The sequence below is a fragment of the Charadrius vociferus genome, unplaced genomic scaffold, assembly GCF_000708025.1.
Source record: "Charadrius vociferus isolate BGI_N301 unplaced genomic scaffold, ASM70802v2 scaffold477, whole genome shotgun sequence".
Classification (NCBI taxonomy): Eukaryota; Metazoa; Chordata; class Aves; order Charadriiformes; family Charadriidae; genus Charadrius; species Charadrius vociferus.
In genome coordinates this window covers 3,900,341-3,913,170 of record NW_009649449.1, presented here as the reverse complement: position 1 = coordinate 3,913,170, position 12,830 = coordinate 3,900,341, and the positions used below count along the sequence as shown (strand labels likewise).

Here is a 12,830-nt window from a genome sequence, read left to right as displayed (position 1 = left end):
CTTCACTAAATTAAATCCTACAGTTCTGAACTGGATCAGAGCTGAACTGGTATTGAAAAGTCCATAGTCTAATGCCCAACAGAGAGAATGAAGGGATTCACGTTTGTTCCCTTTCTTTCTAAATCCTAAGGCACCCCTTACATCATTGACCAAAGCAGGATCATTCCAGCAAACTCCAGCAAGCTAAGTATCATATATGCAGGCTTTAAACAAAATACAGATTATATGAAACACTGTACTCAGCCCTTACAGCTCTCCAAATCCAGCATGCATTCTTGCTCATCCATTGGATACTTGGAAAGGTCCATGTCACAGGCCACTGTTGAGGTAATCCTGTTCCAAGCAACGTGAACACCAGTTAGTTGCATTCAGGTAGAGCCTTTTCCTCAGATGTCAAGGACTAAATGGAAAACTTTGAAACCTGAATACTAATAAAGGAAACGATTTTCAAAATCCTTGTGGCTATTGTCTCTACAAAGTCTGTGGGAAACCCAAAGATGAGAGGAAACTGAAGAAAGGTCAAATGACTTGTCTAACATCAGAGGATGCTTCAGCTACTTCTGATGATAAAAAGGACTTTTCTGAGTCAAATCTACTCCCTTCCACTGTCCCCCAGGTCCCTGCTAGTACCTTCAGGGTGACTTTGGACTTAACATTTCAAAAGTGCACACTCGTTAATTTTTAGAACATTACACAATTAACTTCAAATATAGTTACTGAGTTCTAGCAAGAACACTCTTCTAAAGTGAGGAAATACTACTTTCTCTGTTTGAAAGATAGGGAAGCTGAGCCTAAATTAGGCTTATAGTTCCCGTCAAAAATAGTGAGAGAGCGGAGAACAGAATCTTTGCTCTGTATTCAGCATCTCCTTGCCTGGTGACCAAATAGTTATGCGATGCTTATCTTCCATTAAGGGCATTCTGAAAGTGATCAGTGATTATGCCGTGTAAAATGTGTTAGGGTTGCCAAAGATGATACCTTCCTGGCAGTGTAACGCTTGTAAAGCAAAAGGATCTCTGATAGGAGTCACCAGTACTTTATTCCATTTTAAATTAATAATTATTTTAGGAAATCGTCCTAGGAAAACTGAGGGATTCCTTTATAGTCTTTTCAAAAAGTTAATATGTGATAGAGTACAGCGGCACTCTTTCTCACTCACCTGATGCTGTACAAGATGACTCCATCGGGCTGGAGCCTGATAAGTTTGTTTTCCACAGTCACATCATGGAACCAGGCAGACTTGGCATTTACTATGAAAGTATCTGGCAACCAGAGCTTGTCCACGAACCGGCTGTCTAAGCCCAAAGTTTCATTGGTGTGGTTGTAAGACAGACGGTCATCTCGCCAGCTCTGGTGCAAAAATACCGTCATGGTATATTCCTATGACAAGAGAAATCCCAATTAAAAAGTGATGCTAAACTTAACACAATGATAATGCCTTGGGACTTGGTCAAAAATCATTGTGTTAGCCTAGAAATGTATTAACCGTTTCCTGTGCAAATAAGTTATTTTTATACTCGGTCAACCATAGAGCCGCCCAAGCATTTTTATTTCTGTCATATGCTTCTACCATGGATAAACCCAAGATATCTAAAATCAACGTCAGTGTTATATACAACACGTTGCAAGAGTTTCATATATCTTAATGAAGAAAATCAGTTTATTTGTCTCCACAAGTACAACTTTTGTTTTTGAAGGCTTTTTAAAGCAAAACTAAAAAATCAGGTGAAGTTATGCAACTGTAATGAAGGGAAAGGATGGAGGGAAAGTCAAAGTTTTGGTTTTAAAATTAAATCTATTGTGTTAGATTAAATCTATTAACTGCAGAAATGCAGTTAATTCATGTCTATGCTTGTTTAGGTGACTTGTAAGTTGCTATACTCCACTGCTCTGTTGAAAGGTTTTTACACAAAAAAGAGGAGCATCTCACAACCAATTGTTCTCTTAGCTTCTTTTTGGAACTATCTGTGGTGAACAGGATGTTGAACAGAAGTTGGAGTTAATGCTTAAAATTAGGCTTTCTGTTAGTAAATGCTGCACAGATCCAACCTGGCTAACTGTAGAAAGATACCCCAGTGACTTACGCAGGGCTACATTCTTGTAATTGCCAATGTCTGCCAGAAGAGGCTCTGCCTGTGTCTTAAAATACAGTGTTTTTCTTTGCAGTATCTTTGTGTGCCAATTTCTCCACTCCAAACATGTTGGGGATCAACTATCTCTCTATTTAGTTAGTTTTCTACACTTTCAGTCATTGCAGCACATGCATTCACAACTTGGTAGGTGTAACTGGTTACATACCATGTTCACTTCTGAGATGTGGTCAATGCTGGCTACTTCAATTGCAAGAGCAACATTAACAGGAGGACCTGAGAAAAAATGTTTGAATGGGGTGATTAACATCATCATAGCACCTATAAAAATATAGATGACCCAAGACTGTTAATTTTTTCATACAGCGTGAATTCATAGAAGTGCTTTACATGATAAAGTATGCTTTCCAAGTAAAATCTACCTTAGAGCAAAAGTTTTAAATCTTTCAGATTGCATCATCAATTTCCAACAGAGCACCTCCCTTCGGTGATAAAGGACATGAGATACGATCACAACTACTGGAAATGATGGAATCCCTTCTGGAAACCACATCATCTAGTTTCAGACAGCATGACTTCAAGCAAATGCTGAAATTATCACCATTTAATGTTCAACTTAAAAATCAGTGATTTAAGAACTGTATTAGCAAGAAGACTGTGTTGCTAATTCTGTTGTACACTCTGTCTTTTTTCAAGATGAAGTAAATTGTTGATTATTTCCAGTATCCAAGTAATAGACAACCACCACCTTTTGATTATGTAGAGAATAAAGGTCACACAAACATCTGAGGGTAGAAGGACTGTAAGAAACAAAAGAGACATTACTCTCAAAGTCTCACCTCCAATCCCAGGCCTGAAGTTACGTGCATACCCTTTCATTAAATCATCCAGGTTGGGTAACCAGGATATTTCGATGTTGGAACCTATGTAATCTCCAATGTCATTCATAGCTCTAGGTAAAGAGAATAAGTATCTTTTAAAACTTGGCCATGTTTACAAACAGAAAAATAACAGAAAATGGAAGACATTGACTTCTTTTACAGCAGAGATGACCTACAATATAATCAGCTATATTGGTAATTTAATGGAAAAATACTGTATATAGACAAAACCCTTTCAGATATTTCTGTTTAAATCAAAATATATTTCAGGCAAGACTGTGGCCTCTTTCTGAAATACAAGCACATACTTTTTTAATGCTTTTTCTTTTCCAGAAAAAAAAAAAAAGGAAAAAAAAAAGATTTAGAAATGTAAAGAAAGCATGAGGGAAATGAAGATACTTTGTATACTGCATAAAATGCATCTGCGGATGCTGAAATGCAGCTATCTGAGTAGCAGGACACAGCAGCTGTGGCAGCTCCTAGCACCGCTATGGAACAGCTGAGATCAAGAAGGCTGGTATATTGCCAAATGTGATGGGAAAACAGTAAAAATTACACAGCTGGAATTTGGATTTAACATCTTCAATACTGTGAAAAGTACCGCTGGGCCTCAGAAACATGAAAAGCAACACTAATAAAAGAAGGTATTCAAACACCTGAAAACTGCCAAGATATGGTCCAAAAGGAGATCTCACTGTAAAAGTGAATAGCTGAAAGCACGGAAGCGCTGAAGGAGGCATTCCCACGGCCCTGACCCAGCACGGAGCTGCCCGTGGGCCGGACCCGAACCTCGGCAGGAGCAGGCTGTGGTACTGGAACTCAGGAGGTGCTGTGCTGACTATGGCGCCTGAAAGCCCTGGTATTTCTCCCTGGTTCTGAGCCAGAGGTGTCTGTCTATGGTCCGGGTGACTCAAGAGCCTCCAGAAACCTTGAGAGGGGCCCGTGGTTCTGCAGCGCAAGGAGCTGCCCATAGTGGTGAGCCTGAAGGATTTGACCACTGTCCTGGAACCTGAGGTGTGCTCTGTGATCCTAGAAATGCAGGGGCAAGAGCCCTGATTACGGTCCTGCCTGTGGGGCCATTCCTGTCCGTGGTCTTGAGTGGTAAGTGAGGTACCCATAGCACTGAAATGTCTCTGTCTCGCTCCACCTTCCCACAGGTGCCCCAGAGTTTTGGGCATATAGGGATGATGCCAACGTGCTGGGAGGGCCCCAGCTCACCTGCCTGTGCTGTTTTGCGCTTGCCAGCACCAGGCAGTGTGGGTGTTTGGCCATCTGTCTCCAGGTCAGGAGTGTGGGATGCCGTAAGGCACGCATCCTTTTGTAGTCGCTCTTGGGGCCTGAGTGAGCCACCAAACAGGCAGTAGGTTTTGTTTGGGAGGTAATATGTTGCTGTCAGGTTTGTCAGCATGCCATCATTCCCCTCCCAGAAATAAGGCTCCACCTCTCAGGTGCTAGGCATATGCTTCTTTCTGATCCAGTGATGCTCCTTCAAGACATTAGCACAATTTCTTGTTGCCATTTTCAACCACCGGGCAGGCGCCAGCCCCGCAACCCTCCTGGTACAAGCAGCTATGTGGATATTCCATAATAAAGGCGAGCTTATCTTGTCTTCATTAACTGTTTAGACTGAGCTGGCAGACTTCATTTGAAGCAGATCTGTGCCTGCTCACACAATTTCCCTTGCCAACGCTGTGATTGACATTACAGGAATAGACAAATGAAGGACTGTGACAACGTCTACCACAACTATTTGCAAAATGAAAATTTGCCAGTGGTTTGAGAGGGCCTGTATCTGAATGCAAGTACTGTATCAAAACTGTCTGAGCACTGGTTTAGCATCTTCCACTGAGTCCAGCAAGAAATATGGCATTTGAGAGATATACATCACTAGTGACAGAAGAGAAACTCGTTAAACATCAATGAAAGGCTGCAGAGTAATATACCATAAACATATTCTGCCTTGGTACTTACATAACTTTCTTAGAGTGTTCATACAACATTGACCCACATAAAGCACATGGTTTTTATCTCCAAAATATGCCAGTCTGGGTATTTGGCTCAGCACATGCAGTTACTGCTACCACAGTAGCAGAGTATCCTACAATAACCAACTCTTCTTCTCACGGGGGACTGAAAGAAAAACCTTTGATTGCCCTGGTGATAAAATGCTTGCCGCACATGTATGGAGGCAATTATACAAGGAAGGAGTTACGGGATTATAATGTATAAATGTAAGTTCTGAGCAGCAGAGACACATTAACGGAGTTGTCAAAGCTTAAGTGACCTTAAAGCATAGCGACGCTGCTCCAAAGCAAAACTTTATTAGTTCACAGCAAAATGTTAAAATTGGGGATATATATTAAACTGCATTTATAATGTATCCTTGCCACAGTGCTGTATGCTCATCTCCAGTGACTATCTCAGATATTTCTCAGGTTCCTCTGTCTCCTCTAAGTAAGGATCTTGGAAGACTCAGAGCCATATTTTCAGCTACATAAACTGGAATAACATAACTGATTTAGACAAGGGCTTTGAAGATTTATAACAGAAGTTGACAGAGTTTTTTCCTTCTTTATTTGGTCTCATCAACTATATAAGCATTTCTTCCTATCAGACGGCTGTTTTCTACGTGCTGGTCTTTCAATCATCCAACTGTCAGTATTTACTTAAATGAAATTATAGTTTCATAATACTTGGCAAGATCCAGACGCTAAGGTCTGGCTTTCTCCTGCAATACCATCAAACATTGCTGTTCAGAAATTCTTTCGTGTATTTTCTTTTACATTCACTACCCTATTTCTGGAAAGATTAAGGCCATCAGCTAATACAGAAAACAAATATATTTTTAAATTAAGGCCTTGGCAGATTAGAGAATATGAGACTATGTTGAAAGTATTTTGTTTAAAAATGTACTTATTTGTAACTTGTAAGTCTCAGCCATAGATATGTAATGGAATTCCTAATCAGTAAAATATTGGAGCTCCTTTCATAGGTAAAGAATGATACTTTTCATAATTAGAGTAAATAACTAGAATATGCTTGAATTAATATATCTGCTTAAAATCTGTTTGCCTTTTCAGTAGAAGATGGTGCTTTTCAACTCCTGTTGCTAAAACTGCAGTCAAGTTCTGTAAAGTGGTTTGAAAACAATACTCAAGACAAAAGGTGACTACACCGTAGTGACCTATCTTGCGTGCCTCATCTGTGAGGGTGGGAGGATCTGGCTTATGCTTCCTACATACACAGTAGTACGAAAGTGCTAGGTACAAGTCGTTGTAAAATTAGAATACCATGTATATTTATGAGTACTCAACCTGAGAAAAACCAAATTCTGCTGCTCCCCTTTCAAAACAGGTATCACTACTTGTGTGTATCAAGAACTCATCCCCAGATAACTGACTTACAGTCAGTCACTTGCTATAAAAGAAGTAATGTCACTATAAGAACTGCCAGGAGCCTCAGCTTTTTTGAAACAGCATTTACAGCACGCAGCACTTATCCTGTGTCAGTATTCTAATTTAATGGCATTAAGGAGAGCCATAGAGCTCAAAGGAAGTTAAAATGATGAGAGCTGGGTTAAAAACTGTAGGCTGTAGCTTGCCATGTGTTTTAAGCAGATTACAATCTAGAGGGAGTTTTACTTAAATATCCATGACACAATTAAAAAGAATCTTGTTTCTATTATTAATAAGGCCTTAGGGTCAGATCATCAGTGTAACAAATGTGTTGAAGTTAGGGCAGTTACATGCACTTAATACCGGTGGGGGTTATTGAAGTATTACAGCTGAAATAATTTTATTGCTAGATTCACTTTGTTGGTGTTTATACTACTGGTTCATTTTTAAATTTCTTTGAAATGGGCAACAAAATTACTCTTACTCAGTTACTGCCATTCTCACACATTAGCATGGCGCTCACAGAATGGCTCCTACGTACTCAAATAGCATACGTGAATCAGAATAACCTACAGTTTCATTTACAAACAGTTATCACTGAGTTGCCAAAAGCTTTTGCTAATATTAGGCTTTTTTCATGCAGATGATGAAGGGACTAGAGCATCTCTCATATGAGGAAAAGCTGAAAGAGCTGCGAGTGTTTCGCCTGGAGAAGAGAAGGCTCAGGGGGGATCGTATCAATGTACAGAAATAGCCGAAGGGAGGGGGTGGAGGCGGCAGGGGCAGGCTCTTTGCAGGGGTGCCCAGCGAGAGGACGGGGGGCAGCGGGCACAAACTGAAGCACAGGAGGTTCCATCTGAACATTGGGAAACGCTTTTTCCCTGTGAGGGTGACTGAGCACTGGGCCGGGTTGCTGGGAGAGGTGGTGGTCTCCCTCCTTGGCGACATTTAAACGCTGTTTGAAGGTGGTCTGGGGCAACTGGCTCTGGGTGGCCCTGCTTGGGCTGGGGGGTGGACCAGATGACCTCCAGAGTCCTTTCCAACCTCAACCATTCTGTGATTCTTTGAACCTCTATTGTACTATATTCTTCAAATTACATTTTGTCAGACTGACATGGAGGCTGATGGAGCAAGGGAAATAGTACAGACGTAAGAACTAACGTAGCAGGGGCTGTATGCTTGGGTGTATGATTCAGCATGGTGTAAATGAGTCCAAGTTCTGCTTGTGTCAGTCTGATACGTGCTCTTCAGGTCTAAAGTCATCCCAGGTCCTCCAGCATAATAGAAATCTCCCATTCCCCTCTTTTTTGGCCCTCAAGAATATTGAGGGAAAGGAGAAGTAACAACCTTAAGAATATTATTCTACTTATAGTATTTTCATTTCTTTTTTCATCTGGTGAAGACAAAAGTGTGACTATTAGCAGCCAGTATAGCAGTCCTCAGTCAAAAATGATGACTTTGGAAAGCAGACCTTTATTTTCATGGCACTTTATAGGCCAATTTGTGATAACTCCTTTGAGCCATTCCTCTAGACTTCCGTACATCGGATCTGGTGCTTTAAAGTTACATGAAGGATGGTCGGAGAATGTCATTCATCCTTGATAGGCAGTTGGGATTATATATGGTCTAAAATATTATTCATTTGTTTTACCTGAAAAAAGGAAGACCAGCATAGAAAAGACGCATTGGAGGGGATTAACTTTTCATCGTGTAAGCAGTAAAGATGAAAAGAAAGGAAACTACTATTAGTTGATTCAGCAACTTCACTCCCTGACGTAAGCTGCTGGAAAGCTTGTTTTAGTAAGAAAAGGACTTTGTAAAATTAAGCTATTGGTTTGTAAAATTCAAGGGGCATAACAGCTCATCAAAAAGCTTATCTTTACTTTGCACCAGGCCAGAGGGGGGTGCCTCGCTGACTAAATGGCAACGTAGTCACGTGTACTAATACCACTCTGGGAGTCATTCCCAAATCTAAAGCTGAAGAAAATGTTCTTTCATCCACACTCTGACTCTGTACACATCTCAGTTCAAGCAGATATTCTGGCGAATATATTTGCATCTGTTCATATCTGGAGTTTAAGCATTGTGAGAACTTTAACAGAGCTTGTTGTTAGCAGCAGAAAACAGATTACTGCTGGTTAAACTATGAAAAGACTAGTTAGTTCTCTTGCACACTAGACAAAGGGGAGAGGAAATCACCATTGATAAACCTGGCAAAATTATTAAGTTCTTCTTTGCCTAATAAAACTGTCCTTGACGCAGGATAGGGAAAGCAACTCCAACCAATGAATCTCAAACAACAAAGAAATGCATCTCTTTCAGAGCTAAGTACTATCAGTTCTAGAATAAAAAGTACATATATCCCAAAATCCTTTCTATCGAGCCGACATCTTTCTCGCAGCTGCTGCAGGACCACTGCATTCTACTCATGTGGAGTGATCTGGCGGAGAAGCACCAACCAGTTTGGGCAGCACATCTTTAAAGGGCTTGTCGGGCAAGTGAGTTATTAGCCCGTCTTCACTATCTTCCAGAACACTGGAACTACAATGCGGTTGCTAGAAATTTAACAATATCACTAGAAAAAAAAATGGGAAGTATTTAAATTACACCAAGGAAAGAGGCAATCTATATGTTGTGTGTGAATGAGTGCACTACAGCAGCTGAACAAAAGATAACGTTAGCAATATTATTTTTGCATAGCAGTGCCAAAAGCTCCAGCAGCAGTGCAAAAAGCTCAGCAGCATCTTTAAGTCAGTGGCCAATGAGATACTGATTTCAGGTCACACTTGTAGGGAGAGTGCACGAACCTTCTGACAAACATGTATAGCAGTAAGATGTGGAAAATCCCTTTTTGCATCTCCTGTTTCTTCTTTAAATCTGCTAACCTGATTCTTTTGGGGACTTTGCCATAGTTGTTATATGAGTCTTTTAACCTGGTGGATGGAAATAGCAGTTTGACAGATACTGAGGATTGGGATGGAATACATTTCATTTTCTTTGATATAATCTTTTGGGGGCAAACGTTGCAGATGTCATGGCCACTCAAGGAAACCTTTTCTTGGGAAAAAGACAAGGAATATCCTGCAAGGTCAGTGAACAATCTGGCCTCCGTCAAACTCCAGGATTATCCAGAGCAGTATGTGTATCCTTCCCATCTGCCATTCCTGACTAAGTGAAGCTCACTGTAAATATGTTTTGTATTTTGAAATGTAATTGAAAAAGCATTAGGCTTAATTCATGGCAACCTTTTGAACACAAAAGCCCTTATTTCCTCTCTGTGAGTTTTAAGCTACAGAAAATGTACCACTCTTTGCATATGTTCACGTGTTAAAGCTGCTCTGTTTCCAAGAATAGAAGTAAAAGGCTCAGGGAGACACACAACAGGACAATTCTATGCAAATGTATAGAAGTAATTTAACACCGTAGAATCTTAAATAAAAAAGATACACCTATTTCTAATTACAGACTTAAAATCCATTTCAGTAAAGAATTACAAAGTTCGGACATACACCCCAAAACTCCTATCAGTAGTACTCTTTTCCTGTGCAAATGAAGAAATATTTCCCTAAGCGTATTTCAGCAGATAACCTCGTTCACTGTGACACATTTATTATTGCAGCATCCACAGCGTATCAAACTCTGATAAAATAATGGAAGCTACAGTCTTTGCCCCAAAGAGCTGTCAGTCATACAAATGCCAAATTTCTTGCCCCTAACCACTGCCTCAAGCAGACCAAAAAATACGACTCTGTAAAAGTGTTTACTTGAAAACAGCACTGGCATAAGTGGGATGGGCTGACTTTGGTTGAATTTGGCTCATTCACTTCAGTCAAATAGCACACATGCCAGAAACCGCTTCAAACACAGCCCTCTAAAGCACCCTGGGAGGCTGTTCGGAAATGCTGTGAGGAAGCAGGCTACGTGTACGCCCCACTTCCATCCTCTGCCAAACCCTGACGTTATTTGGGAAGTCTGATGTCATACTGAGTTCAGAACTCGCTGAAACGTTCTTCCTTTTTTGAATATGTTTTTGCTTACACCTGTCAACATAGAGTCCACAGAACTCAGAGGTGGAGAGCTCAGTGGTTTTGGATGGCTCCTGTTGGCATAACCACCAATCACATTACATTTAGAAAACAAAGTCTGAGCAACAAAATGTAGCTATTGGCAGTTTTGCCCATTATTATAAAACCACAGGATTAACAAAATACTGCTCTTCATAAAAGCATCTCTTACCAAAATATGTGTAACATCACATTCCAGAACCCCAAGGAAGAAGAACAAGGAAGTTAATGTGCTTCTTGGGCCCTTACAAGGGGAATTATTTCATAGGTCATCTAGGAAATGGCTAGTTTGACTGATGCAAGCATAACATTTTGGTTTAGTTCTGTTTAACTGATCAAAAGTACACAAGTAAGCAAGGTTAGTCACTTTTTACAAGCTTAAACAATGTTCTGCAATAGCCACACTAAATCCTGAGTCTGCAGGAAACTGTTGTACTAAACAGAGCAGTTTTCTTTGGCCATTGAAATCTCACACTTTGGCATGTTTGGAAAACCATTACAAAGTGACCAGCTGGAATTTCACAAGGTAGAATTTGCCTTGCCTTACTCTCTGCCACAAACATTTATATTTCTAACAAACAACTCATCACTATTGTGTAACTGGAGGAAGAAAGTCAGGTAACTAGGTAATTAATCCAAATATAAAATAATTTATCCAACAAATTGGAGGTTGCACACATCCTGGCATTTGCTGTGCCAGAAACAGACCTTGAAGACAGATGCTGAGAAGGCTGACTCTGCCTTTAAATCCTTTTTTTTCTTCTTTTATACTCAGAACACCACTTTTCAACCAAAATACTTAATGCTAGCCCAAGTGCAGATAGAGAAACAGGATCACTGAAATTACGGGCAAGATCTTGGTGCCCTTAGGTCATAACCAGTGTTTTCTCTGTCTTCACTGTAATACTGGATCGCTTCAGAGCATGAGGGTGTCAGGATCTGACCCTGGATAACAGATTCAAGGTCACAGGATAAATCATGATGTCAGTCCTGAATAGGAGCAGTTGAGTTGACACTTCCTCTAATGCGAGATCCTTTCCCTTCCCAGTGAAAAAAATCAGATCTCACTAATTAATTCCAAAAACTGTAACAGCAATGTTATGTCTTACTACAATTATCCCTTTGCTTCTTATACTCCTCTGAAGCTATTAATAATGTCTATAAAGTAGAAGTAGGAAAACCCCTTTAATACCACAGCCATCTCTGCTGTGGATGATGTGGGCATGTTTTTACATGCAGCAAGTTCTTTTTTACTCCCCCTTATATTTTCATTGCATAATCATGGCAAGCTTTCGCCACATACAGCCTCCAGATCTGTAGAGAATATATAGAGAAGAGAGCCGGTTGCCTAGCTAACACCTTCAGAATAAATGTGACTGAGAATCGCAGACATATATCTTTACAATTTATTATTTTAAGAAATGGTTGGCGTTCTTCAAACGTTTTTTCCTAAGATCGCTGCCAGTCTCTTCGTCTTATCTCAAGTTCAGGAGACTTAATGAACCCATTAGAAAGGAATGTCTGTATTTTGGGGGGTTTTAATTGTGCCCATGGAGGCCCTAGGCAAAGATGTGCAGTTAGTACCCATAGGTTTATGGAAGAGTTTCATGTTCAAGCAGGCCCCCTACAGAGCAGTTTCAGGGGATGAGGCTGCGCTGGGATGCGCAGTGCCCTTACAAAAAGTGATTGCCCCCAAATTAGAGTAAGTGCCCTCGGGAAAAGGCTTCCACAAGCATCCTGTTAAAAACACCCCCCTCGATTAACCCAAGGAACTGCTGCTCAGTTGCCAAAAGCGCATCCTCTGCTAGAAAAGGAAGAAAGAAAGAAAAAGATGGGGCATATTGAGGGAAGTCTTCAGTCAAGACCCCTTTTGCTATTGAACACTCACTCGAGCAGCGGTAGCCCCTGAGTGGCGCACAGCCCTGGGCCAAGGCGGGAGCTCCGGGCAGGGATGACGGCTCCGGGTGTGGGGTGACAGCTCCGGGCAGGGGTGACAGCTCTGGGCTAGGGGTGACAGCTCAGGGCAGGGGTGACAACTCCGGGCGTGGGGCGACAGCTCCGGGCAGACCCGGCACTTCTCACCCCAGCCACACCGAAGGAACGGCTCTCCAAGGCCGGGCTACAAAAGAACGATAAGACGTTTTCTTACCTGATACACCTGTGCTGTTGGGTGCATAGTAGAACCAAGGCAGGAAAGACCCAGGTAAGAAATTCCATTTTACTCCCATTTATTAGACAGCGGCAAACGAAACCCAGGTTCCCTGGCTCTCTCGGCAGCTCCAGAGCTCCAGTAGCGTGTCCATCCTCGCTCGCCGTGACAAGTTGAGGCTTAGTTTCAAGCGCTGTATTGTGGCTCAGCAGCCGCGGCCCCCCCGGGCTCTCCGGGGCGCGGGGGCCATA

The 12,830-nt window shown here is 41.4% G+C and overlaps 1 protein-coding gene across 2 annotated transcripts in view; it reads right to left on the bottom strand.

Moving 5' to 3' along the window:
- GABRD (gamma-aminobutyric acid (GABA) A receptor, delta) overlaps positions 1-12,823 on the bottom strand; it is an 18,781-nt gene extending 5,958 nt beyond the window's left edge. For both annotated transcript variants that reach the window (XM_009889611.1, XM_009889612.1), the window contains exons 1-5: positions 12,580-12,823; positions 2,930-3,042; positions 2,299-2,366; positions 1,160-1,380; positions 251-333 (exon numbers count right to left, since the gene is read on the bottom strand). In XM_009889611.1, coding sequence (XP_009887913.1) covers positions 251-333; positions 1,160-1,380; positions 2,299-2,366; positions 2,930-3,042; positions 12,580-12,647 — 553 coding nt within the window. In that variant the 5' untranslated portion in view covers positions 12,648-12,823. The remainder of the gene's footprint in view (positions 1-250; positions 334-1,159; positions 1,381-2,298; positions 2,367-2,929; positions 3,043-12,579) is intronic.
- Positions 12,824-12,830: the final 7 nt, after the last annotated feature.